Below are 25247 nucleotides of genomic sequence, written 5' to 3' on the forward strand. Positions count from 1 at the left end.
GCTTTGTCTTTCCTTTCTTCAGCCAGATCCTTTCTCCTTCATCTTCTGCTTCAGCGTAGCTCAGGCCCAGCATTCTCAGGAGATAAGTCCTTTGTTCTCTGCATCCCTTCACCTTTGGGAGAAGAAATCCATTGCTGGAGTCAAAGCCCGGGTCCCGTGGCGGGGATCCACAGGCGATGAAGGATTGCCCAGGACAGTGCTCCATGTGGGGTCTTATGACTGTCTCACACCTCCTTTGTTCTTGCCCTGCTTGCCCACACGTGCTACCATGCCTGGCCTGAAAGCACTTCTTATTGCTGTGTTAATCAGCGCTGTATAAGATGCGCGGTGAAGTGGCCAGAACAGCTCTTGCGGCAAATGTGTTTAAGCTCTAAATGTGGTCAGCAAACTGTTCGGAGAGGGTTTACTGACACGTGCTTGGCACTGGCCATAGCTAAAGAATGAACACTTGGCGTGTTTAAGCTTCCTTTGAGATGAGACAGTCATGCTCTGGAGTGGCACCGTGTCCTTTGAGAAGGATTTCTCAAGGGTTCCCCTCACCTGGTACTTTGGGAGGACCTGGAGCAGCCGTCTGACAGATCTGTCTCAGGATTTTCAAATCTTATACCTACAGAATTAAAAGTCAGACTCTTCCAAGGGGTCCCGGTTAGTGGAAATAAAAGTCAGTAATTGGCTAGGCATGGTGGTTGCTCACTTTTAATGCCAGCACTCAGGAAGCAGAATTCGATGCCAGCCTAGTCTACATAGCAAGTTCCAGAGCAGCCATTGATGGCTCCCGAAAAGGGTCCTGCAACAAGCCTGAAAGGTGTTTCATTTGTTTGCTGTGTTGTTCTTTGCACTTTGTAAAGATCAACTATAAGCAACATCGCTTACCATTCCACCTATTCTTAGTTTGTATAAAGGAACCCAGGGGGATGCTCTATTCAGTTGAGTGGCAGACTGACACCGGTGCCATCAGGATGTCAGGTAGGCTGGAGGCCATGGTCAGGGGATATTTAGATTCTCCATGAGCTGCGGCAAGTCATACAGGCAGAGGGCACTGCCCGGTGGGTGCTCCTGTGATGGCCAGCTCCAGATGAACAAGGGACCCTTAGTTCCTCCCATGTCTGAAATGCCCTAGGAAAGGGAATGAGGTCACTTAGCAGATCCCACGCTCTCCATCTGGGCAAATACGAACTATTAGAGTAGAGCCTTAGCTTTGATAAAATTCTAAGTTTGATTAAGTTTTTTTAAAACACATTTCCCAGAAGCAAGACACCAGGCATACAGACAAGCAGAGAAGGTGACGTTTGAACGTCTTCATGCCCTTCAATCAGCCTGATTTAAAATGTAACTTTCATGTCATTTCTATTTTTTTTTTCTTTTTCTCAATACGGAGGTCACATTCATGAATCTGGTGTTTATCACTGCGAGATCCTATATTTCATACTTCAGGGTCTCTCTCAATGCTTATTGGGCTAAAAACTGAATTTCAGCCTTAAGCTTTTGCTTGGGGGCCACTGTGAGGCCTGTGTGATGATTGAAAGTGCACAGTGAGGTCAGACTTAAAGATTTTCACACACCCCCATTCATCAACGAAGGATGATTGTCCCCGAGAGTCACTCCAGGTAAGCTTCAGCAAATCTGGGGAAGCATGGCTTAGGAGGAATGCTTTTCAAGCTGTTTGATTGTAAAGCCTAATTTTAAAAAATATGAAGTTTATATTGCTAACACTCCAGCTCCCAGACACATACCTAAGAATGAGGGGTTTTAAATCATTTTATTATTCACTCAATAGAGCTTACTTTTTCTGTATTATGTGTCTTAACAATATGGTCTATTCTCTTTTTTGGGTTTCATACAAGTTATTTTGTTCCAATAAACTGGTTTCATTAGGTAGGAGCCCACAGATAAAAGCCAAATGCCAAACCAACCCCATGGAAGGGAACTGTCGTTTGTCCCTCAGAGCAGAGGGTTGAGTTTCTGTTGTTTTAAGTGTACTTAGCCGAATTCTGCTCAACATTTTCATGAAAAGCTTTTTTTAAACCACTGAACTAAGAGTAAAGATTTATACCATAACTTAGTAACAACAAATCCCACATAAAACTAAGCAGAATCCTAGGAGCCCCTCTGTCATGCTCCATCCACCCCCCGCCCCCCGGCCCAAAGCTTCCGACTGTCGCTGAGCCCGTCTAGACTGAGTAAACACAACTCATACATGGTGACTGATGGAGACTGAATTATATGTTATAAATTCACAACTGTTAAGCCACAAAAATCAACCCTTCAAAAAAGAAAACGGAGAGTAAGTCAAACTGCCAAGTGAAAAAGGAACAGCTTTGGAGCCTTTCACAGGCCTCTTCAGCACAGTTTGCCCCGCCCCCCCCCCCCCCCCCCCGGTCATCCTGATAAGGTCCTCATGAGGACCGTGTAAGCAATGCGTTCCACGCATGGGATGTCACCTGGGTTGCCTAACCAGGCTGCCTTAATGCTCTTCGGAGGGGCAAGAGCTGATCCTGGCTACTGAGGGTGGGGGTGGGGTCAAAGAGAACCTTTGTTGCAAAGAAGTTCAAGGTCTAGAATGCAACTCAGTAGTGGAATTCTAGGCTAGCACATACTGGCCTTGCACTGCAAATAAAAACATACACACACACACACACATATGTATGTATATATAATACACACACACACACACACACACACACACACACACGGACTCAGAAACGAGTACCCTTCCCTCAGGGAAGCAGAAGAGAAAATGACAGTTAAGACATGTTAAACAAGCAAGTGTAGGAGAGTTTTGACCGATGCTGAGTCAGCTTGTTCACAGTGATGTGACCAGCAGCCTCATCGCACATCACGGAGGTAGCGGGTTTCTTGAATCTGGAAGGAGAAAGTGTTGGTTAGGCCACCGCTATTTCTAGGCAGAGCAAATGCAGTTGTAGCTCAGGAAATTTAAACGTGTCTGTTGAGTACCACAGAAGGAATGTATCCTTTAGGTAAGAGCACCCAGGGAGAGCTGACTTGGGGGCAGAATAGCAAATATGACCATGGGGTCAATTGGTGTTCACAGTTACCTGCGAGGTGCTCTGACTGGTAGAAGAGCTGTTCTCAAACTTTTTGGTCCATGGTGCCTTTCCACCTAAAAATCATTAAGAAGCTTAATAAGTTTTTGTATGGGTTACATCTGTGTGGGTTACATTCTTCCATTTTGGTAATTAAAACAGTTTTTTCAAAGTTATTGATACACGGACCACAAGATGGTGCAGTGGGAAAAAACACTTACCACAAAGTCTGAAGACCTGAGTTCGATCCAGATCCACATGGTGGAAGGAGAGATGTGACTCAAAAATTGCTCTCTGACCTCTACAGGCATGCCACGGCATGAACACACATACACACACACATACACACACACACACACACACACACACACACACACACACACCACACCACACACCCCCAAAATGTAATTTTAAAGTTATTGATTTATTAAAATAAATATATATTTTATGAAGATAGTCTTTTTTTCCCCATTTTTTATTTGTGTGTCTGTGGTATTTTGCCTGTGTCTCACATGTGTGTAATGCCCAAGATGGCCAGAAGAGGGCAACAGATCCCCTGATATTATATGGTGCCTGTGAGCTGCTGGGAATCAAGCCCAGGTCTTCTTCAAAAGCAGCAAGTGCTCTTAATGACTGAACCATCTTTCTAGCTTCAAGGCGAACATTTAAAAATTAAAACCCGGGCTGGAGAGATGGCTCAGAGGTTAAGAGCACTGCCTGTTAAATGTCCTGAGTTCAATTCCCAGCAACCACATTATGGCTCACAACTATCTACAATGAAATCTGGTGCCCTCTTCTGGCCTGCAGGTGTTACATCCAGGCAGAACATTGTATACATAATAAATAAATAGTTTGCTTTTAATTTTATAATAAATTTATTTTTAATTAAAAATAACAAAATAATATAAAAATGAGTAAGACCTTTGATAATCTCACCAGGACATTAATTCGAGATGAGGTGTGATTTGTTTTATTTTTTATTTAATTTTTTATTTATTAATTTATTCAGATTACATCTCAATTGTTATCCCTTCACTTGTATCCTCCCGTTCTGCCCTCCCTCCTTCTTTCACCCTATTTCCCTCTCCTAGGTCTGTGGCAGAAGGGGACCTCCTTCCCCACCATATGGTCATAGGCTATCAAGTCTCATCTTGGTAGCCTGCTTATCCTTTCTCTGAGTGCCACCAGGCCTCCCCACCAAGGGGAAATGGTCAAATATGGGGCACCAAAGTTCATGTCAGAGTCAGTCCCCACTCTCCACACAACTGTGGAGAATGTCCTGTCCATTGGCTAGATAAATAAATAAATCTTAAAAACAAAAAAAAAAAAAAACCACGTTTAAAAAAAATTGGTGAAATGAGCATTGCATATCTTTGCAAATCCTCCTGTTTGCTGGTGTAATGGATGACACCTATGTTCCCATTTCCATCTCTCCTTCCGTACAGCCTGTTACAACCTGTTGTTCTGGCTGATGTGCGGGAAGAGCATTCAGTTCAAAGGGGCGAGTATTCAGACGAGAGGAGCGTCACAGCCCGGAAGGGGCCTCAGGGACCACAGTGGTTCCCAGAAACAGACTGTGAGCACTGCAGTTCTGAAACACGCCACGGTGATGTCTGAGCAGCTGGCTGTTGGAGGTCTCCGTGTCTCCCTTTTTGCTTGTATACATTTTCTACACCGTGGTTGGATTATTTGTGCAACCAGGAAATAAAGAAAGAGCGTAATAGGGGGAAGGTTGGGAGACCCTGGAAACTCAGGTAGAGCCTGCATTTAGTTACCGAGGGAGCCACGCCATTTCTTACACAGGAAAATGACTTGATGAAAATTGGGTTTGGGAGGCAAGAGATTGGCGTGGAAGAGTGTGTAAAGGCGAGACGCCACATTAGAGCGGGCTGTACTCAGTGCAGGCGGAAATGGAGGGAAGAGAGAAGCTGTGATTAGCGATTTGGAAGGTGGAGACCAAGATCTGACTTGGGGAAGACAGGGGAGAGCGAGGTCGACCATGACTTGGGAGTTTTCAACTTAAAGCACTGGGAAGGTATTTTGTCCCTCCTGTCCTTCCTTACCTAGTCCGAAAACGACCCAGATGGCCCACGGAGGCTTGTCTTATCTTTCAGAGTTAGCCAACTGGACCGGAGCATCCAAGAGCTTTGGAGGAAGTCATCCATGTCCAGATTTGAATCAAGTCTCCACTGCTAACAGCAGGAAAGGCAAGCTTTTTCCTATGACATCCGTGGATAGGTACTTGCCGCTGACCGGCCCAGGGCCCTGCAAGCCTTGAAAAGGCCTCACCCTCTTTCCCCGTGCAGGAGCCTGAGGTCCGCATCCTATGCACCCCAGCACCCCCATCAGCTCCCTTTTCTCCTTCACCAGCCCCGCAGTGAAGAGGCTGCTGGGTTGGAAGCAGGGAGATGAAGAGGAGAAGTGGGCAGAGAAGGCCGTGGACTCTTTGGTGAAGAAATTAAAGAAGAAGAAAGGAGCCATGGATGAGCTGGAGAGAGCACTGAGCTGCCCGGGCCAGCCTAGCAAGTGCGTCACCATCCCCCGCTCCCTGGATGGTCGCCTACAGGTGTCCCACCGCAAGGGGCTGCCCCATGTCATCTACTGCCGCGTGTGGCGCTGGCCAGACCTGCAGTCCCATCATGAGTTGAAGCCTTTGGAGTGCTGCGAGTTCCCGTTTGGCTCCAAGCAGAAGGAGGTCTGCATCAACCCATACCATTACCGGCGCGTGGAGACGCCAGGTGGGTGCTTCCGGGAGTCAAGACTACTGGGCTTTCTGGTGATGGCGCGTCCACAGGAAGTGACCTCTGTATAGGGGGTGGATGGGGGCGGGGATTTTCACTGAAATCATGCAGTTGGAAAAAAAAATTATGATTCTCTTATACTAAAAGGCTTGTAAGCTTGGTAGGGGTCTGAAAAAAAATTGTCGTTTTATTTAGGAGTGGATTTAGGAAAACTAAGCCCTTCCTAGTTCTTAAGAGATTGTGTGCCTTGATAATAATTAACTGTTAAAAAAAAAAAAAAAAAAAAAAAAAGAAGAGGAAGACACGCTTCCTGCCCCCACTAGGTGCAGACAGAAACCAATGACCTTCAGAGTTTTAGACTGAAAACTGGGTGTGGGCTTCATTTTGCTAAGCGTCTCATCTCCATCCTGTCTCCATCTGAAACAGCCAAGGGGTATTGCTGAAGGAGTCCAAGGCTTAAACAAACGGTTGGGGAAGATAGGCCATTGTTCCTAAATATGAAGTTTTTGTTTGTTATTTTCTGGGATTGCATCCGGGCCTTCATACACGCAAGATAGTGCCCTTTTACCGCACAGCATCTCCGTTCCCTTCTCCCCTTTGGCTGGGAGTTAAACCCAGGCCTTGCACATCATGGGAGCCTTCTGCCACTGACCTGTACTCGCAGTCCTTAAAAATGCTTACGATTTTGTGATTGAAAATTACTTTTTGTCAACTCTTCGCACACCCACGCGAGCATGCATGCATGTGTGTCCGTCCATATATCTCTGAATTTTGGAAGAAGTCCACTCTACTTTCACTGGCTGTAGCAGTTTTAGTGGCAATCTTTTTTGGGTGGGGTGTCCCTGTGGCCTTCCAGGGGGAAGCAGTTTTTTTTTTTAATACATTTGTTTATTTATTATGTATACAGTGTTCTGCCTGCATGTACATCTGCAGGCCAGACAAGGGCATCAGATCATATTATAGATGGTTGTGAGCCACCATGTGGTTGCTGGGAATTGAACTCAGGACCTCTGGGAAAGCAGTCAGTGCTCTTAACCACTGAGCCATCTCTCCAGCCCTGGATATCTTCTCTCTTTGGTTGGCTTTCTGGCTAGTTCCAGGGACTTGGGAGATGAGTTCCACTGGGCTGTCTGGATGACAGCCCAAATACTCTCCTGCGGTGTTGTGTTCACTACCCCCTCCCCCACCCGCCTCCCCGCTCCCCGCCCCTCCCGCACATCCCACATCAGAGGTTTGTCAACAGGCCACGCTTCAAGTTCCGCAAACTTGCCATCTTGCCGTCCAGAGCATCATTTCCCTGTGTGGGGCTCACTTCCTTTAACAGGGATTGGGATAGGGGCGCGGGGAAGGGGGGCTGGGGAGACAAGGGCGGGCGGGCGGGCTAGCTTCCAGGGATTGGGATCCTGTCTGGGAAGGTGACTGAAGGCCCCAGCAAACCTTATGAGTTCGCTCTGAATCCTATCTTGCCTTCTTCCCTCTTTCTTTCTGGACTCTCTTTACATGTCAGGAATCTAAATGCACACATGGCTTGAATGCCCCCATGTGAGAACAGCCATAGCCACATAACATAATTCTGAACTAAACAAAACCCCATTAATAATATCTGAGTTTATATTAAAAATAGCTTGAAGGTTTGGCTTATACTAGACCTCTGCAGTACACATTAAAATGGAAGACTGATCATTAAGGAATTCTTTCTGGGACTAGAAAGATGACTCAGCTGGTAAGAACACAGTTTGGTTCCCAGCACCAATATTGGCCATAACTCCAGCTCCTGGGGAATCCAGCTCCTTCTGTGATCATTTGCATGCACCCACCTCACCACATGCATAATTAGAAAATAAATTTTTTCAAAAGTACTTTCTGGGTAGCAATCCTAAAATGTAATTGCTAATTTGAAACGTTGTGTAATGCACTTTGTTTTCTTTTTAGGTACTCAAAAGCCCATTTTTGAAGAATTTTCTTTTTTTTTAAATTTCAGTTTAGGTTTCTCTTAAGATGACAGCCTGAATATTTTACATATGTAGATAGCTTTTGTGTAATTAGTTTTAGGTTTAAATTTCTAAAAAGATAGGCCAAGATTATGCTAATTTAAAATCATACATAATATTAATTTTAATAACATTTAAGTTACAGGGTTTAGTTTTGTTTGGGTTGTTCACTTCTAACACATTTTTAATAGAATGAGGTGATATTCCTTGCGGGAACAGAACGGAGACTGGCCTGGAATCCTCCTTCCTGAGGGCTGGTTCTCAGTATCTGAAGGAGCTACGCTAGCTTCTAAGGGAGAAAAGTCGTCCTACCCAGCTGTAAAGCTATGGACCGTGAGCAGTGTGGCGAGATAGCCTCGGGGGCGCAATAGTGGCACTTTCATCTTAGGGGGGATAACCAGTAGCTGCCTAATCTGACGACAGCCCTCTAGAACCTCAAGCTGTTGTTATGGTCAGAGCTCTGCCCTCATCACATTTTCAGGGTCCAATCTGGTTTTTTTTTTCATGTTACAGAAAAACTGGGGTCCCTCTTTTGGGACCTTAGTCTCATTAATCAAATAATTTAGGCTCATGCCTTTCATCCCAGCTCTCAGAAGGCAGAGGTAGGTGGATTTCTGAGTTCAAGGCCAGCCTGGTCTACAGTTCTCTTAGACTAAGCTTGAGTGACAGGCAGCCGAGAAGGTAGTCAGTCTGTTTTGGAAGCTGCCCAGAGGAGGGAGATGAAGAGCAGCAAGAGAGAAAGCCACGCTCTTCAAGTCAGGAAAGGAGACAGAAAAGTTATCCTTTTCTGAGGAATTCAGAAAGGCAGGCAGGCTGCCTGGCAGACTCCATAAGTAGTTGCCTCTCATGTTTGTTTTAATGAGCGTGAACCCAGCTGGCACAGGCCTGTAACCCCATCTACTCAAAGGCTGAGACAGCAGGATGCAAGCTCAATGCTTGCCTGGCTTATACACTAGGTGGAAGGCCAGCTTGCCTGGGTAACTTAGTGAGACCGTATCTTAGAGTGAAAAGGGGGCTGGGTGTGGCTCGGTGGTAGGGCACTTGTCTAGCATGTGTGAGGCCTGTGGGTTCCACCTCTAGTGCTGGGGAGGTGGAGGGGGGCAGGAGGGACCCACTAACTTGAATAAATTGAATTGATAGCTTTTCATGTTGCCTCTGACCTTGTGCTTTGTCTCTTCACTTAACACTTGAATTTCACTTGACAGCTTTTGGCCTCTTGCTTTTAGATTATTGTGAAAAGGACATCGAATATTTCAGCAGCAGTAAAGAGTCTGAAATTGAGGCTCATCATCTAAATAATTCAAGGTGGTGTCTAATGGAAAATATTCTGGTCCTCACCTGGGGTTCTGTTGCATTTGGAACCAACTATGCCTCGTTTAGAAAGGACTTTATTGGCAGAGCTGAAGATGCAAACAGATGGGTACCAAGGTGGGAGTGAATGGGAGCCTCCTGAACTTGGTCACTGTGATGGTTTGCTTAAGATGCAGGTGGTAAGAATCTGGGCTGGTAAGTGAGCATAGCCCAAAGGCTCTTCATGAGTAGAGATGAAATCTTTGTGTAGCGTTTTCCATGAACACGATATATGGAGAGGGGGCTGGTGGAGGAAGAACAGTCTTCCCGCAAATGGCCAAGGGAAAAAAACATCCTCAGCCCCATTCCATCTTAATGAGCCAAACCTTCCCTCTTTCTCTTTTGTTCCTAGTTCTGCCTCCAGTGCTTGTACCGAGACACAGCGAGTACAACCCCCAGCTCAGCCTCTTGGCCAAGTTCCGAAGTGCCTCCCTGCACAGCGAACCCCTCATGCCGCACAACGCCACCTACCCAGACTCTTTCCAGCAGTCTGTCTGTCCTGCGCCTCCCTCCTCACCAGGTCACGTGTTCCCGCAGTCTCCATGCCCCACCAGCTACCCACACTCCCCAGGAAGTCCTTCCGAGTCAGACAGTCCATATCAACACTCAGGTCAGTCTGTGGGAAGTGGGGACCACCTGTAACTGTCGCGCTTTGCAGGTCTATGGTGCCTTTTGGTTTACAGAACCGTCTGTGGGCCTAGGCTGTCTCTCACTCACCACCTTCCAGGATGACCAAGTTTGAATCTGTTTTGGAGTCAAACTGCAGATGCGGACTTTCGGAAACTAAGAAGAACTTAACACCTTCCCTGGGCATTTACAAAACATGTGATGGTTCGTTTGTTTGTTTTGAAACATGGTCCTGCCTTTTATACGGGCTGGTCTTGAACCCACCGTTTTCTTGTGTCAGTTTCTCCAGCTCTGGCGTTACAGGCTTATGCCACTTTTGCTGAGTGTAGAAGTAAGATGAACATACAATTGTATAACAACTAAAAAAAATTAGAAATGTAAATACTAAAAGAAAAGGCTAGCTTTGTTGCTCAGGAGATGAAGGTACTTGCTACTTAAGTCTACCAACCTGAGTTACATCCATAGAGCTACGTAAAGGTGGGAGGAGAAAATGGACTCCACAAAGTTGTCCTCTGACCTCCACACAAACACCATGCACACACAAAAACTAACTAACTGACTAACTAAATGAGATTTGGTCTACTCTCAGGCCACAAGGAGGACCCCTGGTGGGGGGTCACATATCAGATATCCTGCATATCAGATATTTGCATTATGATTCATAACAGCAGCAAAGTTATGAAGTAGCTACAAAATAATTTCATCGTTGGGGGTCACCACAACTTGGGGAACTGTATTAAAGGGCCTAGCATCAGGAAGGCTGAGAAGCACTGCTCGAGGGCGTCTCCGTGAGGTATGTGCTATGGTATCTGTGAAGCTGGTCACAGAAAAGACATGAAGAAGATATTTATAGGAGCCTCTTTCTGCAGGGTGAGATTAATAGTCACTGGAGATAAAAAGTGCCCAAAGGTCTGCATGCATACAGCTGGCGCCCACAGTTAAAATGTGAGGCCTGCACACATACAGCTGGCGCTCACAGTTAAATGTGAGGCCTGCACACATACAGCTGGCGCTCACAGTTAAATGTGAGGCCTGCACACATACAGCTGGCGCTCACAGTTAAAATGTGAGGCCTGCACACATACAGCTGGCGCTCACAGTTAAAATGTGAGGCCTGCACACATACAGCTGGCGCTCACAGTTAAATGTGAGGCCTGCACACATACAGCTGGCGCCCACAGTTAAAACGTGAGGCCTGCACACATACAGCTGGCACCCACAGTTAAAACGTGAGGCCTGCACACATACACCTGGCGCCCACAGTTAAAACGTGAGGCCTGCACACATACACCTGGCGCCCACAGTTAAAATGTGAGGCCTGTGTACATACAGCTGGCGCCCACAGTTAAAACGTGAGGCCTGCACACATACAGCTGGTGCCCACAGTTAAAATGTGAGGCCTGCACACGTACACCTGGCGCCCACAGTTAAAATGTGAGGCCTGTGTACATACAGCTGGCGCCCACAGTTAAAATGCGAGGCCTGCACACATACAGTTGGCGCCCACAGTTACAGTTTACCTCACTCTTTTATTTGTAAATCCTCTTACGTAATGGTTATTCATAAACTCTCACTATATACAAGCCTTGCCCAAGGTTGCTGAGAAAGAATTAAGAGATTTAGACAAATCTTCCTTACTCTCAAAGAACTTATAAAATGAAGCATCTTTACTGCTGTCCCTTAACAAGATTCTAGACACCCTTGTCCACATGTCCCACCTCGTGTTCTGTCACTCTCCTCGCCTCTGTGCTCAGATTGCCCGCAATGCCTGCTCATCCATTACTTATTGCATGAAGAACTTCCCTGCATGTGCTTGAAACATAGAAACATAGTGGTGTCAGGACAGGGTAACTATACTGTGAGTTACAGATTCGCACAATACACACACGTTCCTTTAAAAGATTGCCTGTATCGGCTGGATCCTGCTGGCTCACACCAGCAGGGTGATGTTCTTTGTCCTCCTTCCATCTGTGGACAGACCTATCAAAGTTGAGAAGCCAGCTCTCCTTAAAATACACCTATGCTGACATTTACATAGATATCTGTGTGTTCCATAGAGAATGTGGCCCTCTATAGGTTTTCTTTTTCTTAAATAAAGGTTTTTGTTTTCTTTTCTTTTGTTTTTTTTTTTTGAGACAGGGTTTCTCTGTGTAGCCTTGGCTGTCCTGGACTCACTTTATAAAGCAGGATGGCCTCAAACTCAACAGCAATTCACCTGTCTCTGCCTCCGGAGTGCTGGGATTAAAGGCAGGTGTTACCACCGCCCAGCATTAAATAAAATTTATTCAGTGCTTTTGATTTGGTTTGTTATCATATTCAACTATTGGGTGTTTTTTTTTTGTTTTTGTTTTTGTTTTTTTTAATCATTGCTTTGTTGCAGAATTACACCTTTTGACATGGGGGGTGTGCAGAATTACACCTTTTGACATGGGGGGTTCAGCTCAGTTCCATAACAACAGGATGCTGCTGTCTTTCTGTGGTAAAGAGGAGGTGACCTGCCACCTGGCTTTTACCTGCTTGCTTTGGGTCTGGCAACGTTTTGCATCAATCTGTCCATGCTGTCTTTTTCCTGGCCCCTCCTTACAATCATCTGTAAACAGAAATGTTTTCAGACTCTCTCTAGCTGTAGAAAATTAACAAGGACCGTGGCCTTAGACTCATGGACGCAATAAACAAGTGAGCTAGCCCAAGACAGCTTCCGTCGAACACGCACGGATTGTAAAGGAACCTGGTCCTATAGCTAGCAGTCTGGTTTAAAGCCTTTCATCTCTGTTTTGCGTTGGGATCTTGAGCTCGGAGCCCAGAGGCGACAGTGATGCCGTACCTTCTCTCTTGTTTCCTTTCAGACTTTCGGCCAGTTTGCTATGAGGAGCCCCAGCACTGGTGCTCTGTTGCGTACTACGAACTAAACAACCGCGTCGGAGAGACTTTCCAGGCGTCCTCGCGAAGCGTGCTGGTAGACGGCTTCACTGACCCGTCCAATAACAGGAATCGGTTCTGCCTTGGGCTGCTTTCAAATGTAAACAGGAACTCAACAATAGAAAACACCAGGAGGCACATTGGAAAGGGTGAGAACCCACATAGCTTTTGGCTACACTGCGGCTTCTGAGCTAACGGAAACCAGCGGCTAGACATCGGTCATGTAGCCCATGGGAAGACCCCCCTCCCCCCAGGCAGAGTGTCACCCCTGGAGAGGGATATGGACTCTTGGGGTCTCTTTGCCTCTAAAGTCAGTAGACTCTCTTTCAGGGGTGGCCTGGGATGAGTGCTGTGAAGACATGACATCGGGCCAAATGTGGAGGCGTAGGTCTTTAATCCCAGAACTGGGAGGGTAGAGACAGGAGGCTAGACAGCCTGGGCTACATAAGGTCCTAGCTACAAAAACCAACAAATAAAACCCACAATAAATATGAAGGCAGGATGAGGTTATTCACTAGAAGTACGTATTGTTAGTATTATATTGTTATTATATATGCACATTTTAAGATTTATTTATTTTATTTGTGTATATGTATTTACATATATGTATTTGCACTATGTTCATGTCTGGTGCCCACAGAAACCAGAGGAAGATGTCAGATCCTCCTGAACCTAGAGTTACAGATGGTTGTGAGCCACTGTGTGGGTGCTGGGAACTGGCCCCAGGTTCCCTGTAAGAGCAGCCAGTGCTCTTAACTGTGAGCCATCTCTCCAGCCCCTTGTAAAGCATCTTTTCTTTTTATCTTTCTTCTTTTATGTTTTTTTGTTTTTGTTTGTTGCTTGTTTTGGTTTTTCGAGACAGGGTTTCTCTGTGTAGCCTTCCTTGGCTGTCCTGGACTCACTTCGTAGACCAGGCTGGCCTCAAACTCAGAGATCCACCTGCCTCTGCCTCCAAGAGTGCTGGGATTACAAGCATGTGCCACCACCATACCTGGCTGGCATCTTTTCTTTATAAAAGATAATCCTAAAAACTATCAGCATAGGATGTTATCCTGTGGCAGCCATTGAGTTTGACACACTGCAGAACATGCCATATCCTGAGGAAATATTCACAATATATTACTAAATGAGAAAGGCCTTAAAACATCTTGCAGAATATATTTTCATTTTGATTTTTGTTTTTCAGATTTCTTTTTAAAAACTGCCTCTATAGGGGGCTGGAGAGACGGCAGCCTAAGAGCACTGGCTGCTCTTCCAGAGGTCCTGAGTTCAATTCTCAGCAACCACACAATGGCTCATAACCATCTATAATGGGATCTGGTGCCCTCTTCTGTCATGCAGGCACATATGCAAGTAGAGCGCTCATATGTATGAATAAATAAATATTTTTTTATAATATTGAAAAAAATTCAATGGCCTTTAAAGTCAGGCTTAGTGGTACATGCCTGTAATCCTTACACGTGGGCAGGAGCCACCAGAGCATTGGAAGTTCAAGAGTTCAAGGTCATCCTCATCTACAGAGAAAACTTGGGGCTAGCATGAGCTACACGCAGCAAAGACTAAATAAACACAAAATAAATAAACAAGACTTAAGGACATATAGCAGAGGCTACCCGTGATTATTCTTGGATAGTGGTTTTCTGGTTAACTTCTGTTTTCCATGTCTTTTGTTTTTTTGTTTTTGTTTTTTGGCTTTTCAAGACAGGGTCTCTCTGTTAGCCTTGGCTGTCCTGGACTCACTTTGTAGACCAGGTTGGCCTCTAACTCACAGTGATCCGCCTGCTGCTGCCTCCAAGAGTGCTGGGATTAAAGGTGTGTGCCACCACGCCTGGCTCTATTTTCCATGTTTTTTAAAATTACTATTCTTTTACTCAGGGCCTCATGCCTGCTGGGCCATCAGGGTGCTAGGCAGCCTGTCTGGATCAGATAAGTTTCATCTAGTGGGCTTCTTGCTCATGGGAGGATGGTGTCGGACCCAGGCTGTGCAGGGCTTTGGATGCTTTGGAAGCAGGATTGAAAGAAGCGGCTGAGGAGGAGGGGCCCATTGTGTGAGTGACAGCGATGGGACAAGGCTGGTCATCAGGGTCCAGAGCGCCAGGCAATCTTAACAATTAGCCAGCTTTTGAAAAGCTCTGCAGAGGAGAAGGCAGCCAAGGCCAGAGCAACGCCAAGTGCCAGCTCCAGGGAGGGGTGCGCTGTGTCAGTGGGTTGAGGATTTACTGAAGGACAGTGGGGAGGCAGCAAGGCTCTCTGAGCTGCGGTGGCATCTCGGGCCTTTCACGGTGGCACCTCTGTGTGTGTTCCCTGCACGTGAGAGTAGTGGGAGACAATGCCCGTGAGAGTAGTGGGAGACAATGCCCGTCCCTGCCTGTCAGTGGTTCCTCGTCAGTGTGTGCTAGCTGCCATCGCAGAGAAGGACCAGAGAGACCTGCTTACGCGTTGCCCCTAACCCCCAGACTTGAAAGCTGGTGGTAAGAACCAGAGAGGGCAACTGCAGGTTTAGTGGGTTTTTGAATTAAATGGCCTTCAAGTATATAACCCTCCCAGAACCTATTTTATACCATAGCTAAGATTTTGTCAACTGACCCTGGTCTGGGTGTGATTAGGGGGTAGTTTTCATCCAGTGAAAGCCTTATCTACAAACCCAGCACAAGTTGGCAAAGGATCGAGAGGGAAGGTGGGTCCCTAGGAGAAGAAGCAGAGCCCAGGCGAGCATGTGAGCCAGCTCTGAATCTGAGGTGAGGGCAGAACCCAGTCCACAGGCTGGCCTCCGGCTAGAGACAGCAGTATCTCCAGGAGTCACGGAGTCACGTGATTTCATTTGGCTCAGCAGATAGGCCAATGCAGTGGCCCTGACCCTGTGTCAGTGTCACGATCACCTGGGGCAGATCTGTTCTCAAGGTTGAGCTCGCCTTGGAGTCTGTTAGTGGAGTGGTGGGGCATTCAACAGCCTGTTCACTCAGCCACTGCCTAAACGGTGAGCAAGGATAGCAATTTGCATTTCAGTACAAGTTAGTGCTGCTCTGTGGCTTCCTCTAGGAAGCCCACAAGGGAAGGAGCTATGTGGAGCGGAGCCCAGGATTAGATGGGGTGATTGGGTTTTTTTTTGTTTGTTTGTTTGTTGTTGTTGTTATGGTTGTTTTTCAAGACAGAGTTTTTCTGTGTATACTTGGTTGTCCTGGACTCACTTTGTAGACCAGGCTGGCCTCGAACTCACAGCGATCCTCCTACCTCTGCCTCCCACATAGGACATTGGACAACATTTTATGTAATTCATTGACCTGTTTCTTTCTTGGATAGTGGCACACAGCCTCCTGAATCTGTAACTGTCAGGATTTCAGCTCAGTGGGGATCCATTCGTCCTTGTGACATGTGGCATTCCTTCATACTAGTTCTTTATGAAATGCTGAAAAGGGACATCGTGTCTTTTCTCGTTGCCATAAAAATGTCATTGACCCCTTGATATCATTAACATGTTGACCAAAAATTGAGAAGCTTTGATAAAGCAGAGGAAACAAATATACTGTTAAAATCCCGAACCTGTTCTCACACCGAGCAATAAGGATTAATGTCCTCAAAGAAAGTACCAGTGTGGAGGGCTGGGGATGAGGCTCCAGTGAGAGAGCATCTGATGACCATGAGCCAGTTCCCAGACTCAATCCCCAGCCTCTGTGTCTCTGTGTCTATCTCTTTCTGTCTCTGTCTGTCTGTCTGTCTGTCTGTCTGTCTGTCTGTCTGTCTCTCTCTCTCTCTCTCTCTCTCTCTCTCTCTCTCTCTCTCTCTCTCTCTCTCTCTCTCACACACACACACACACACACACAAACACACTGGCCAGGGTAGCACATATCCACATTCCCTGGAGACTGAAGCAGGAGTATCTATCTTCAGTCTGGGCTACACAGCAAAACCTTATCTCCAAAAAACAAGCACAAAAGAGAAAGATGCACTCAAGATCCCAGAGAATCCAGGCAATGTGGTCCTTAGGCTGGACCTGCCTGGACCTCAGCTTACGCTTTTGCTGAGGCTATGTCCTTTATTCAAGCTTTCTGAGCCTGGTGTCTTCAGCCAAGGCCAGAGGTACTGTGGGTGTGACGTAGGTCAGAGGGGCAGCATGCAAGTGGGTCTCTCTCGTCCTCCTCTGCAATGGCAGCTAGCACACACTGATAAGGAACTGCTGACAGGCAGAGAAAGGCTTCACCTCCCACTGCTCTCACGTGCAGGGAACGCACATGGAGGTGCCACCATGAAGGGCAGAGCCAACGATGCCACTGCAGCTCAGAGAGCCTTGCTGCCTCCCCACTATCCTTCAGTAAATCCTCAACCCACTGACACAGCGCACCCCTCCCTGGAGCTGGCACTTGGCGTTGCTCTGGCCTTGGCTGCCTTCTCCTCTGCAGAGCTTTTCAAAAGCTGGCTAATTGTTAAGATTGCCTGGAGCTCTGGACCCTGATGAACAGGCTGCTTGGTGCTCAACTACACAACTGAATGTCCCATCACTCTCAACCACCCCACCCCCATTGTGCACAAGCACAGCCAGGGGAGGCAGCACTGGCTTTGCTTGGTGAGGGTCCAGCAGAGGCACTGTGTTCCAGCCAATCAGAGACATTCCTTCCAGTTCCTCAGGGTCACCAGTGCCTAAGCTGGGGGTGTCAGGCCTGAATCCCAGCATGGAAGAAAACAGAGAAGAAAGCTGAGGGCAATTAAGAGGAGAGGAGGAGAAAGGAGGAGGAGAGGGCATGGAGGGTAGTGGGGAGGGGGAGGGGAGACGTGGGGTTTTGTTTGAGTCTGGCCTATTTCTAGCGATCTCCAGTTCCCTCCACTTAGGCTTTTTAACAGCTGAGTAAAATTTTCTGTGTGTGTGCAAGCACCACACCTTATTTATTCAGCATGTCCCTTTTGAAATGTAATCCCAAGGATGTAAGGTAAACTGATAAAAGCTATAAATTGCTTGTAGTTTTACATGACTGTGTGTGGAAGTGAGGTGAGAGGGTCCCGGTTCTCAGGGGCACATGTGTGATTTATAGAGGTAAATGACATGCCTCTGAAATTAAATAAATTAAATTCAACTAAATTTTAGTTTGGAGTCAGGGTCTCACTGTGCAGCCCTGGCTGGCCTGAACACTATGGAAGCCAGGCTAGAATCAAACTCACCTGCCTCTGCCCTCCTAGTGCTGGCATGAAGGTGTGAGCCAAAGAAATAGATTTATAACTTGTTCAATTCTTCAAGCCCTGGAGTAGGTATAGTGTGTGGATTTCAGTCACATTTACCTGATATTAGCTGGACCTCCTACTATAACTTTTTTTTTACATGTGGGTGTGAAGGACTTTGTAAGGTTTTGCTTTGCATGTTTTTTTTGTTTGTTTGTTTTTGTTTTTTCGAGACAGGGTTTCTCTGTGCAGCCTTGACTGTCCTGTACTCACTTTGTAGACCAGGCTGGCCCTGAACTCACAGCGATCCGCCTGCCTCACCTCCTGAGTGCTGGGATTAAAGGCGTGGGTCACCATGCTCGGCTTCATGTTTTTTTTTTTAACCTAGTATCAGGGAAGCTAATTTTGAAGTGAATGAGATCAAAAGTGATGGAGACCACTTACTCATTTTTGAGAATGGCCATTCATGTGGGTTGGGTTTAATTTGTTTTTCTTTATTTTATGTGTATGGATGGTGTGCAACATGCATATGCAATGCCCAAAAGGGCCAGAAGAGGGCGACAGATCCTATTAAATAGAAATCACAGATGGCTGTGAGCTGCAATTGGGGTGCTGAAAACGGAGCCATCTCTCCAGTCCTTAGAGTATGTTTCTTTTCTTTTCTTTTCTCTTTTCTTTTCTTTTCTTTTCTTTCTTTCTTTCTTTTCTTTCTTTTTCTTTCTTTCTTTCTTTTTTCTTTCTTTCTTTCTTTCTTTCTTTCTTTCTTTCTCTCTCTCTCTTTCCTTCCTTCCTTCCTTCCTTCCTTCCTTCCTTCCTTCCTTCCTTTCTTTCTTTCTTTTTTTTACGCATCTGTAGGAAAAGCCAAAGAAGAAAAGTGGGTATTTGGGGCACATGCACCTTCACTTATATGACCAGTGATGACAGAGGAGTTAACCTGTGTGTAGAGGGTCCTCATCGCACTTTACTTGAGGTGCTTGAGTCACCGAAAAGGAAGCAGAAGAGGAAGAGCGTGGTTTTTGTGTCCACAGGTGTGCATTTGTACTACGTTGGGGGCGAGGTATATGCAGAGTGTGTGAGTGACAGCAGCATCTTCGTCCAGAGCCGGAACTGCAACTATCAGCACGGCTTTCACCCAGCCACTGTCTGCAAGATCCCCAGTGGCTGTAGCCTCAAGGTCTTCAACAACCAGCTCTTCGCCCAGCTGCTCGCCCAGTCAGTGCACCACGGCTTTGAAGTTGTGTATGAGCTGACTAAAATGTGCACGATTCGGATGAGCTTTGTGAAGGTAAGGGCGTGGACTTTGGCTTATAGAGTGGAAAATGGCAAGAAAGCACAAATTCAGGATAACAGCTTTGTATTTTCTTTCTATTCTTTCATGTACTGATTCTTGTCCTTTTTTAAAAAAATTATCTAGTCAAACTTCCACTGCCCATATATTCCTGCGTATAGGACCACCCAAGGGAACTAGTGTGGTTGAGGTCAACCTACCAGGGGCCATGCTCTTGAAAACTGACTCTCCCTAAAAGCTGTCAACTGTCTTCATTAGGACTGGGGGACTCATGAACCTCCCTTGATGGTTCTCTAATGCACCTCCCCCTTTCTCTCTCTAATATATATAGTAAGCTCCTATCTCACTATATGGCTTCCCTGAAACTCACTCACTCACCAGGCTAACTAGAAACTCACAGATGCCTGTCTTCTGGGATTAAAAGTGTGTGTCACACAGCCAGCTTCAGCAGCAACAACCCTCTGGAGGAAACATTATCAACAGTTTATAGGAAGGTATAAGTATGTGCCGACTTATTTAACAATTATATGAAAAATTTGCCTTTTGCCTTAGGAGGAAAGCCCAATTAAGTGGCAGTGTGACTCAGCTGCACATGAAGATGCAGGGATGATAATGATGGACAGGCCCGAAGGCTGCAGAGACTTCCCATCTCTCAGCTAGCTAGGCGTTGCTGTCACCAGACATGAATTAGACCTTCCTGTCAGTAGAGAAAGCTGCCAGGCAAATGTAGGAAATACATTTATAGATAAAACATGAAAGAGAACCGTCTCTAACTAAAACAGCACTAATCAGTGCTGGCACAGACAGCTTGCAGGATAGGAACACTGAGGCAGATGTGAACAAGTCAGGGAAATCAATCTGATATTTAAAAATCTGGACTTGCTTACCAAACTCTGTGGTGTGTGGTTTTCACAGTGGCACAAACCCCACCGAGGGAAGGAGCATGGCTTTCTCAAAAGCTCTTACATTTTCTTTTAAATTTGTTTTGTGTGTATGGGTGTTTTGTCTGCACGTATGTCTGTGTACCGCATGCATGCAGTGCCCCAAAAGGCCAGGAGATGGCATCAGATCCCCTGCAGCTGGAGTTACAGATGGTGGTGAGCTGCCAAGTGGGTGCTGGGAATTGAACACAGGTCCTCCGCAAGAGCAGCCAGTGCTCTTAACGGCGGAGCCATCTCTCCAGGTCTTGTTTTCCATTTTAAAAGCAGTGCTGGGCATGAAACCCAGGGCTTCCTGAAGTGAGTCAGATAAGTGCCCTCCCCTGAGCTACATTCACATCCCCCTGCAGTGGGGGCTGCTTGCCAGGCCATCGCGGAAGAGGATGCCATCAGCCCTGATTTGACTTGAGGTGCTAGGGTGGGTCAGGGGAAGGGGGAGGGAGGAGAAGGAGGAAGGGAGGCCTGGAAGAAGGGGGAAGTTACTATCTAAAGTGAATAAATAAGTTAAATATATATGAAAAAATAAATACTTATTGATCATTAAAAAAAGTTAGTTACCATGCACAGTGGTGCATTCGTATAATCCCATCGCTTGGGAAGGCAGAGTCAGGCGGGTGCCTGTGAGTTCGAGGCCAGCCTGGTCCACAAAGCTAGTACAGGACAGCCAAGACTACACAAAGAAAGCTTGTCTCAAAAAATAAAAATTAAAATAAACAACAACAACAAAAAACCCCAAAACACAACAGGTATAGTTTTCAATTAAAATGTCTTCATTTTTAACATTTAGAAATGTAAACTTTAATAAGTATATAGGTCAGCTTGTGGAAAAGCTGACTAAGAAAGATAAAGTAGGAGATACAAGTGTCTATACTTCATTCTTTTTGCAGAATATTTATCAAGGTTGTTTAATATACATTTTTCATCGGACATTTTGGAAGCAATTGATTGTAAAGATAAACATTTTGTCTGTTAACAAAATGTCTTCTTAAAGACACCTCTCTCGTAAGGACAAAACTGCTTTATTCTATCTTTGACATTCAAAGTAGAAAGGAAACCCTGGAAATTTTCCAGGTGCAGTGCCTCCGTGGGGCCAGCAGGGGACACTAACCTGCCGCTAGAGAACTGCCCTTTCACTGGGACAGTTACTTTCCGCAGGTCTGTTTTTTAATGAGGATGAGCTGTGGCTATCTCATAGGTCATTATTGTAATACACGCATGCGTAGAAGTGTTATCACTTCCCAACATCAACTAGATGTTTCTTAGATACACAACAAATGTATAGAGCTTCAAACTTTAAGTCACTGAAAACAGACTGCCACTGCTGTACTGAGCTCCCCGCAGCCCTCTTCCTACCACTCCTCCCTGTCAGGAGAAGGAAGGAACTCAGGAGCATGCGCAGACTGGGCACAGACTTGCGCGCCAAGATCCACTGCCAGTCCTGCAAGGACTTAAAATAAAAACTGCCAATGATTACATTTTTTTTTTTTTTTTTTTTTAAAGATGACTAGACACTGGTGGTGACCATAGTAAGTGAAAGACTAGATCATCTTTAAGGTCTTTGTCGGCTCAGATTTTGCTGGCCATCGGACAACTATTCATTGAGCAGATGCCCGTGGCGGGCCAGGAGCTGCTGTGGGTGGTGACATGAATTGCTGGTTATACACAGGCCTCTGCCTTCTGAGGGGACCAGTGAACTGGTAGAGAGGCAGGCAGTAAGCAACAACTGAGTGGAATGAATGGAGCAGAGGGAAAGAGAAAGGTTATAAGCAGAGGAGGCATCACAGAAGCAGCGTGTGCGAGCAGAGGCCTGGAGGTCCCGCGTCCTCTGTGTAGAAAGCAGTAGCGGAGCTGCGTGACAGAGCCTTGTGTTGGGGCTAATGAGATGGGACCATTCCTGAGAGCCGAGCAGAGTTCAGCACCTTGTGATGCTGAGAAAAGGCTCTGAGAAGAGGAGTTTCGCGGTTCAACTTAGTTTTGTTTGCTTGTTTGTTTGTGGACAGGGTCATTTTGTGTAACCCAATCTGGCTTTGGACTCTGCACCTTCCTGCTCCGTTCTCTCTCCTGCTGGGGTTACAGGCATACTCCACCACACCTAGCTTCGTTCCGCTTTAAAAGGGTCATTCTGGGTGCTAAGCGGAGAAAAGGTATGTGGCAGGTGAGGTAGGAGGGAAGGAGCTGGTACGAAACTATTGCCCAGGACCTGGGTTCAAATTCCCAGCATCCATGTGGTGGCTCGCAGCCACCTGAAACTCCAGTTCCAGGGGATCTGACGCCCTCTTCAGGCCTCCACAGGAAACGTACACACATAGTGCAAGCAAAACACTCATGGATGTAAAACAGTGGAGAATGAGGGGGCTTCAACCAGGGGAGCGTCAGCAGGGCTGTGCAGAGCGGAGGACTCTCAGTTAGAAGGCTGGTTTGATGTGGAGGTGAGAGACGAGAGCTAGAGACAACATGGACTGCATTCCACCAGGATGGGAAAGATACAGGTGGGTGAGATATGCAAATAAGGCCGAGCGTTCCGTGTAAGTTACAGCGGCTGTCGGTGGCCATCGGTCACATTTACAGGATGTCTTTTGGATAGAGTGGCCAGAGATGGAGGTGTAAGTTGGGAGTGGTCCTTATTCGGATGGTATTTAGCTCCATGTGTTTGGATGGGACCACAGGTCTGAATTTAAACACAGAGGGCTGTGATCCTTAGAACTGGGCTGCAGACTCAGCACTGAGGGAAGAGAGAAGTAGCCGCCATGCGAGCTGGAGAGAGGCCTGTGTGTGTCCTGTGAGCGCAGGTGCCCTTGGAGGTCAGAAGGGCTCTCTGAATTCCCCTGGAACCGGAGTTGTGGAAACCTGTGAGCTGCCGTGTAGGTGCTGGGAACCAAACTCTGGTTCTCTGCAAGAGCAGTGCTCTAACACCTCAGGATTTTCTCCAGCCGCTGTGTGCTAAAGCTTTTAAACAACTCTGGAGAACCACGGGTGTCAATAACGTAGTCAGAAATACCCTCTGCTTTAAAGCGTAAATAGCTTTCCATTGGTGAATAACATATTAGAAATAAATTTGAACATATGCCATCTATGTTATATTATCTATCTATCTATCTGTCTATCTATCATCTATCTATAATTATCATTTATCTAACTATCATCTATCTCATTTATCTATCAGTCATCTAGCTCTACATATCAATTATCTATCTAATCTATCTGTAATCTATTTATCTATCATCATTTTCGTAACTGTCTCTCCTATCAATGGAGATAAATGGGAAACTTATGAGTGAGCCTGAAGAAGAGAAATAAGCTCTAAGCTCTGACTTTCCACCCCCCTGCAAAATCAAGAGTTACTCATCTTTGCAACCTTCCCACCTGATCCCTGGTCTTTAGTGAGTAGCAGTTTTGTGCAGACACAGGCTTCTGCATGAAGACGAGAGCCCCTTTCCTTGTAATGGGGAGATGGTTGCCAGCCTCTCCCATGTGATGTGGAGAGCCCCAGACCACTGCTAAATAGGTATAAATGAGCCAACAGGAAAACCCTGACTCACCTGGTCCCATCTGAGGTATCTGTTCCATGGAGGCATCCCTTCCCACAGGAAGCCCACGGGCCCTACATCCCCCTGGTGACCTCTAGCAAGGAGGCATCATTCAATCTGCACTCTTTTCTTCCTTTGCAGGGCTGGGGAGCAGAATATCATCGCCAGGATGTCACAAGCACACCCTGCTGGATTGAGATTCACCTTCATGGGCCACTGCAGTGGCTGGACAAGGTTCTAACTCAGATGGGTTCCCCACACAACCCTATTTCTTCAGTGTCCTAACAGTCATGTCGTCAGCTACACTTCCACAGACTAGATGCAGGCACAGCGGCTACTGTCAGTGCAACCTGCAGCTAATGGAAGTTTCTGGATGCAGCTGTAAATACGTATAATGTATATTATTCACATTTTTTTTTAAAAAAAAAAATCACCATTTGTTTTGTGCTGCCTAGTTAACCTGGGGCTAGTGCTGTGTGGTTGAAAAAAAGCATGTTTCCCAGGCCAATGCTATAATTAGAAGCCATGTCTTTTGTGAAAAGGGAAACAGTTATGTGAAGGGCATTGGCAGAATGCGAGGCCACTTCAGTCGGCTTGTCACTCTACAGAATGTTGCGCCCCCTAATGGAAACACAAAGCTGGTAGAGCACTAGAGCAAAACCCAACCCACAAGTTTAAGAGCGCTCACTTGCAATGCGAGAGATAAGCCCCTGAGATTTTTCTCTTTCGAGTTGGAATATGCATAGCCGGGTACTGCACACGATGTCAGGTACGTTTAAACAGATGTAAACTGTGATTGGAAAGGGAGAAACTGTGAAGCTTAGAGTCATGTTGCCTCCATCTACCACTGTTTAGGAGGGAAAGAAAATGAGGTTGATGGGCAAAAACAGCTGGAGATGAGCCATAGTCCTAAGTGACAGGGTTTGTGCAGAGTTCAGTCTCAGGAGCACAGGAGCTCCTGCTTCCACTGGACACCAGGCTCCAGTCTTTGGTTTCCTCCTGTCTGTCCCGTGTACCCTGTGTGCAAGCCTTGTGCAGAGATGACGCTGTAGGCTAGAGGGTCGGGAAAGACATCGTGTGGCTACCTACCTGCCCTCTCGAACAGGTCCCTACTGGAGCCTACAAGGCAGGCACCCATTACCACGTCTTTCCTCCGGGTGACAGATATCAATTAATTACAGATGATTAAAACAGCAGCAAAGCCTTGGGGGGGAAATCTGGAGGCAGCGCTGGGTCACATTATGTGTTGCTTAGCCTGGCACCTGTGCTGATGAAGCTGCTAGCTGCTTGCACCTGCAGCCTCCTGTACAGCTATGGAATACCTGGTACAGCTTCCCAAGCCAAGTGGGAACGTCTCACATGCCCTACATTTTCGAGGAAACAGTGGTAGTGGATAATAAAGCATCTTTAAAACGATCTTATGTATATATACATGCATATATCAGTGTGCATGTATTATTAATGCTTGTTACTTCCTCCTTTGGATTATAAAGGGAAATTTACTCTAGACTTCAAGGTACATGTCACTTATTAGTCGCCCCATTGCTTGTAAGTTTACTTCATGTCCTTTGAGAAGCAGCACATTAGTTAAGATGGCACTTATACTTTAAAGGACGGTGTTTCCAGAATCCGAGGTTCCTTCATTTAATTGATTCTGCATAGCATCAATGCACA

The 25247-nt window shown here is 46.3% G+C and overlaps 1 protein-coding gene across 1 annotated transcript; it reads left to right on the plus strand.

Moving 5' to 3' along the window:
- Positions 1-5221: 5221 nt before the first annotated feature.
- On the plus strand, positions 5222-23986 carry Smad9 (SMAD family member 9). Its single transcript, XM_051157164.1, has 5 exons — positions 5222-5782; positions 9479-9736; positions 12600-12821; positions 18849-19105; positions 23715-23986. Exons 1-5 carry the CDS (start codon positions 5371-5373, stop codon positions 23856-23858), a joined length of 1293 nt encoding a protein of 430 aa, XP_051013121.1. The 5' UTR covers positions 5222-5370; the 3' UTR covers positions 23859-23986.
- The last annotated feature ends 1261 nt before the right edge of the window (positions 23987-25247 follow it).

This window comes from Acomys russatus, chromosome 15 (genome assembly GCF_903995435.1).
Source record: "Acomys russatus chromosome 15, mAcoRus1.1, whole genome shotgun sequence".
Lineage (NCBI taxonomy): Eukaryota > Metazoa > Chordata > Mammalia > Rodentia > Muridae > Acomys > Acomys russatus.